At 50.8% G+C, this 6,455-nt stretch overlaps 1 protein-coding gene across 1 annotated transcript in view; it reads right to left on the minus strand.

Annotated features, from left to right (window-relative positions):
• NDUFA3 (NADH:ubiquinone oxidoreductase subunit A3) overlaps window positions 1-598 on the minus strand; it is a 4,181-nt gene extending 3,583 nt beyond the window's left edge. Inside the window, exons 1-2 of the mRNA XM_004715678.2 lie at window positions 518-598; window positions 224-298 (exon numbers count right to left, since the gene is read on the minus strand). Coding sequence (XP_004715735.1) covers window positions 224-298; window positions 518-527 — 85 coding nt within the window. The 5' untranslated portion in view covers window positions 528-598. The remainder of the gene's footprint in view (window positions 1-223; window positions 299-517) is intronic.
• Window positions 599-6,455: the final 5,857 nt, after the last annotated feature.

Genomic DNA, 6,455 nt, shown 5'->3' on the forward strand with positions numbered 1-6,455 from the left:
AGATGGAATGTACGTGGGACGATGGCGTCTGATATAGGGATGGAGTGTTTGTGGGGCGATGGAATCTTGGTTAAGGACGCAATGCTTGTGGAGGGACAGGATCCGGGGTGAGGATGGAACGTTTGTGGGGGGCGGTGGAACCTGGGGTTAACATGGAGCCTTGCGGGAGCAAGGGTAGACGTTGGCGCGGGGCATGGACGTTCGTTGGGGAGCACTCACACACCGAGGCCAGCGATGGTGAAGGACGCGACCAGCACCGGCTCCTTGGCCCAGGCATTCTTGAGGAAGGTGGTGAATTCTGCAAAGCGGGGAGAGGAGGGTCACCCATACGGGACTGCCCGCGCTGACCTCTAACCCTCGTGCCACCCCCACCGGAGAAGCCCCTGGGTGACCTCCACGTCCTCCCGTGACGCCGACCCCACTATCTTAACAGTCGCTCCACCTGCCCCCCTCTCCCGATCCTCCGGAGGCTGCCAGAACTACCCGTTTCCCCCGAGTCGGCAACACCGGCACTTACTCGTCGCCATCTTGGCCTCGGCAGCGGCAGCTGGGAGAAAGCGAAGCACTCTGGGAGTTGTAGTTCCTGGGAAGCCTGAGTCCACGCGTGCGTTCCGGCGCAGAACAGCTATCCCAGCAGGTGGCGAGAACGTGAAGCCCTCTGGGAGTTGTGGTCCCTCGGGACTTGAGTCCACGCGTGCGCCTTGGCGCAGGATGGACTCAGGCGGTGGTGGGGTCGTGGAGCCTTCTGGGAGTTGTGGTCCCGGAGCACGGGGAAACCGCTGCCTGGGTCTGCGCGTGCGCACAGGCGCAAACCCAGCGAGTCTCAAGTCCGGTGTCCAGGCGGTCTGCACATCTGCGGTTTGAGGCTGGTCACCGAGTCCTTAGGGTCTCCTTTCTCTCGCCATCATCAAAACGACCCCGCGGGGAGAGTACAATTGCCCCTTTGAGTGTCAGAGGCTGTAAGTCTTTATGGGAGCAGAGCGCCTCATCTTCCAACCGCAGAGCAGCCGGCCGGGTGCAACTGCTGATGTGTAACCCACTGCTGCACGCAACGAGGGGCTCCGAGCCCTCCCTGCAGACACCGAGGGCGAGTCCCGAGAGTCCCCGTTTCACAACTTACCTCGTTTTATAACTTCCTCCGTCTCCGTTGGAACAACGGAGGCCCTGGGCGGTCGAGTGACTGGCTGATGGATCATTTAGGTTTCAGCTCAAAATAATCTCTCCCCAGAAAGGTATATTTTAAGGCTCTGTCTGGGGGCTTTCTGCTTGGTACAGATAGAGCGGGTGAACGAGCCCGCTAGTAGGCAAAATACTAGAAATATAGCGTAACTTAAGATTTAGCTCATTAAAAATCCAAAACGTGACAGCCCTCCCTTGCAGTAAAAAATTTTCTTTAAAGCTTAATTAGCAGCGATGTCCTGACTCAGGAAGGAGGCTAGCAAGGGCATTGAGATAAATTGCTGAAAGGGAAGCATTCCACCATTCAAAGCACCGAGGCTTCGCTCCAATTTAAATAAAGGAGCTTGAAGCTTTAGGGGATGGCGTTTTAAAGGCCCCTGGCGAAATGTAGGTGTAGATAATTTCCCAATAACTATAGCAAAACAGACTTTTGATCAATTGTATTCTGTGATCTTTGTGAAAACCTGCTGGTCGCTTCCTGTGGTCCTTGTAAACTTTTGCTCCTGCCACACCTGTTGAAGGTATACAATCTTGCTCGGATTTTGAGACAGCTCAGAGGAGAAGCCAGGCTGCTTCCAGGCAGGCACTTGCAGGAATACACCCTGACTTTCTCGAATCAGCCTGGTCTTTGCTTTTGACTAATGGTGACTGGGCTTCCTGACACCCATCCCCCCTCCCAGCCTGCAGCCTGCAGGAGTACCACTCACCCATTGCTCCCCCAAAGCTCAGATAACAGCAAACATTCACGCACGCACAAAGCAAGGGTGAGTCAAAAAGTAATGCTGTAAAATCGTAGACACTTTTACTATGGTGTTTTACAAGAATACCAGAATGTAAAGCCATCGTTTTTCTTTTCTTTTAATTTATTTTTTAAAAAATACGTTTATTGGGGGCTCTAACATCTCTTATCACAATCCATACATTCCTCCAGTGTGTCCAGCACATTTGCACATATGCCGACATCATTTTGAAAGCATTCTTTTCCCACTTGAGCCCCTGATAACAGCTCCCCATTTCTTCTTCCTCCCAAAGCCACTGTTTTTCAACCTAGCTTTCATCTAGACCTAATCAAGGGGCCCTGGTGGCAAAGTGGTTACAAGTTTGGTTGCCATGGGCAAGGTGGGCAGTTTGAAACCACTAGCCACTCCTTGGGAGAAAGACGGGCTCTACTTCTTTAAAGAGTGACTGTGTGTTGTGACTAGGTTAGTCCGGGTTGACTAGAGAAACACATTCATAGACACTAATATGTGTGTAAGAGAGAACTTTATATCAAAGAGCAATTGTACGTTAAGAAAACATTCCAGCCCAGTCCAGATCAAGTCCATAAGTCCTATATTAGCCCATATATCCGATACCAATCTCTAAAGTCCTGTTCAGACTCACCAAATACGTGCAATGATGCCAAATGCAGGAAGCTCACAGGCCAGTGGGTGGAAAGTCTTGCAGATCCAGTGGCAGTAGCAGGATCTCAGCACTGGCGTGGGTCTGCACGTGGCTCCTCCAGCTCCAGGGCTCTGGCTCCATCAGCGTGTCTCCATGTGGTTTGTCCACAGGAATGTCTCACAGGGAGTGTCTCTGTGTCCCAACTCCAGTGAGTTATTTATCTCTGTAGCACCTCCAAATGAGGTCATCAAGCTGCGGCCTGATTGACAGGCTAAACTCCACCCCTTCACTCTTAATCCTCTCAAGTTGACACCAGATGATGCCACTACCGCAGACTGTCTCTGAAACCCACAGGGGCTATGCTACCCTGTCCTGTAGGGTCTCTACGAGTCACCATCAACTCGATGGCAGTGAGTTTGAGGGTTCCTGAGGTCTATACACGTATGGAGGTGGTATGTCTGTCTCTCTAGCCCTGGCCTGAAGGAACCCTGGTTTCGAAAAGGGTTATTTGCTAGAGGAAACCAGCCTCTAACAACCGCAGGGTCCGCAGGTGCAATGGTATGGTTATAATATATAAATATCATAGTAAAGTCACAGAGAATAGGGAAGGTAGGAGAGAGAATAAAACAGTCGGACACATTGTATGGTAGCATGCTCACCTCAGTCCTCTTGGTGGGAGAAGATAGGGAGGAGAGAGCAGTCTTTACTATCTTGGGACATTTATAGGTAGCCATACACATGCATATTCAGTCGTTACATGTGTCACAAGGTGGGTGGTATCTACATTAAGGTCCCTGAACTCACAGGTGAGGAAACCTCATACCTGCACTGGGGGAAGGTACAAGGAGGGGAAGAGAGAGAAGGATCGTGTCTGCTTCTGTAGGGAGATAAATCAACCATGTGCTCACTTTAAGGCAGCATAACCTTTAGGGGGAGGATCTGTGGAAATGATATTTAAAGCAGGACCATGTACTTGGACTTTAACTGACCAAAGTGGAGGCTTTCCTCCCATGGAATACCAGCTTTCCAGATTCCCTCTAAGTTCGGGAAAAGAGTCCTCCTCCCAGTTGCCTCAGTGTTCGCTTCCCAGTTATTCATAGGGCTGCTGGCCACAATGTCAGACGTTTGAGCCCACTAGTCACTCCATGAGAGAAAGATGGCACTGCCTACCACTGTAAAGATGTACAGCCTTGGAAACCCACTGGGGCGTTCTGCTCAGTCCTATGGGATCACGGGGAGTCCAAACAGGTGGACAGGCATTGAGTTTTTATACATTACACTTGCCCAAAGAATTGTGCCCTCTTTGATTTAACCCATGGGGCAGTCCAGTCTGCTCTGCTTCATAGCAATGTATAAAATCCTCCTCAGACTCACACAACACATGCAATGACACCGAATGCAGGAAGATCACAGGCCAGTGGGCTGGAAAATTCTTGTGAATCCAGCAGCAGTATAAGCATCTCAGCACTGGCAGGGGTGTCCATGTGGCTCCTCCAGCTCAGGGCACTAGTGTAGCTTCATGTGTCTTGTCAGCTGCAATGTCGTTCAGAGAGTCAAAACAGAGAGAGAGAGTGTGTCCCATCTCCAGGGAGGAGTAAGGGAGTTCCCAGAATCCTCAGGAGAAGGCCATGCCCACACAGAGGCCTCATTGGCTATGACCTGATTGACAGGCTAGACTCCACCCCTTCACTCTTAATCATCTCAAATCGACAACAGGTTATGTAACTACCACATAGATTCTCTCTCTCTGTGTGGACCTGGCCGCTGAAGTCATGGCAGTCCCGTAGGTGAGCAATCCCATGCTTTACCTTGTCTGATGTCTTTTATTTTACCCCTCAATGACACAACCGCCCCTTGGACCCCTTCGATTATGGGGGCTGGTACCCCAAACATGCACGTGATGAAGTTTTGTCATCCTCATGATTCATGATCATTCTAGTTGTACTTCTTCCAAGACAGGTGGCTTTCACTCTCCTGGCTGTCCATGGCCTCTTCAAGGGTGTTTGCCAAGACCTGCTTCACGGGCGCCAGTTCTTCTGAGGTCATCCCAATGTCCAGCTGCATGGAAGTGCTATCTGCAGGAGAAAGACAGGGTTCTCTGCTCCCAGAAAGACCTACAGTCTCAGAAACAACCGTGGCCGTTCCACCGGGTCCTACAGGCTCGCGATGAATCGGAATGGCCGTGATGACAGCGAGTTCGGTTCTGGTTTTACTCAGGGACGTGGTCTGTCCCACAAAAGATGACACAAAAGCCTGACGTGATGCTCGCCCCACGAAGAGATCCCTGGAGACATGGGTGCTGTGGCGAAGTGTGGCGAAGAAACCAGATGGTGCCCGCGTATCAGAAAGACCAGGGTCAGAGGTCTTCTTTAAATGTTTTTATATCTTTTTTTTTTTAAGTCATTTTATTGGGGGCTCATACAACTCATCACCATCCATCCATACATCAATTGTATAAAGCACATTTGTACATTGGTTACCCTCATTATTCTTTTTTTTTAAATTATTTTATTGAGGGCACAGACTGGTGTGCTTCTTCCATGTGGGCTTTGTTGCTTCTGAGTTAGCTGGCCACTTGTTTACCGGGTCAGAGGTCTTAAAGGCTTGTCCTAAACAACCATCTAAGTCAAATGTCAACTAAGTCCACACGGAAGAAGCACACAAGTCTACGTGATCCAAGGATTGTAACTAATAAAATCCAAGTCTGAAGGAGGGAATGGTAGCCGAGTTCAAACTGTTCAAATTCAGAGCACCAGCTTTGCAGAAGCCCAAAATCCATTTGCAGGGTGCACACGGGGGTTAAACCTCTGGTGACCCCCCTCTGCTCATTGTTGAGGCATGTGAAGCGCCCTGTTACCAGCAGAGAGCATTGTAAATCTGATTATGGCAGACGTAGTGAAGTTAAAATGTAGCATCCTATCATCTGATCTCCCTTTTGACCCATTTTAAAGTTGTTTCCATTGTCAACATATTCTGCTTTCCTTTTCATCGAGGTTTTTTTTGTTTTGCCTAGTCACTGTTGTTTTTGCTTTGTGTGATTCTATATGCCCGTGTCCTGTTTGGTATGAGCATCTGTATATGAAATGCAGGATTGATAGATAGATCTATGGAGGCAGTAACAGGAGAGGGGCAAGGCAGGGGAGGGTCGGGGGGAATGGAGAGCTAACTGCCATAGGAGAAGGAAATGCTCTGAAACGGATTGTGGTGGCGATTGCACAACTCTTCTTAATAGGATTCGATGATTGAATCGTACTCGAAGTATATGCCAATGAAACTACGAGAAAGGAAAAGAAATTGACCTGGAGGTTGAGGGAGTAGGCACAGTGGGTTAAGACTGCCCCCCCAGTGTCTCACACTGCACCACGGGAGTATGACACAATCAGAGCCCCAGCCCGCCCCATGCAGGATTCCGGCTCCCGGCTCTGGCTCCGGTGTGCCTCCTTTCCCAGAAGGAGAGTGGACAGGACTGGGTCAAGGCTCCAGCTGGCCTCCAGAGGCACCCACCATGTCCTTGGAGCTGCTCCTCCAGCTGCTGACCCTCTGTGAGCGCCCCACTTCTCCCAGGGGCCCAGGCTAGGCTAGGAGGCTCGGAGGACCCAGGCACCCCAAGGGGGGAGGGGACAAGTGCAGGGGAACCAGGTGGCACTAAGGTGGGGGTCTGGAATTCTAGGCCAGAAAGAGCAGACAGGCCCAGAGCCCCAAAACCTGAGTTCTAAAAGAGGTGGAGTTGGGGGTCTGGAAGGCCTGGGTCCCTGGGAGAGGAAGGGGTTGGGAGCAGGATTATTTGGATCTGGGGGAGAGGAATCTAGACTCCTGGTCTGAGGGAGGAGGACTGGGGGTCAGGACTCCTGGTCTGAGGGAGGAGGGCTGGGGGTCAGCACTCCTGGTCTGAG

This window comes from Echinops telfairi, unplaced genomic scaffold (genome assembly GCF_000313985.2).
Source record: "Echinops telfairi isolate 266 unplaced genomic scaffold, ASM31398v2 ScPeMD7_655;HRSCAF=1070, whole genome shotgun sequence".
NCBI lineage: Eukaryota > Metazoa > Chordata > Mammalia > Afrosoricida > Tenrecidae > Echinops > Echinops telfairi.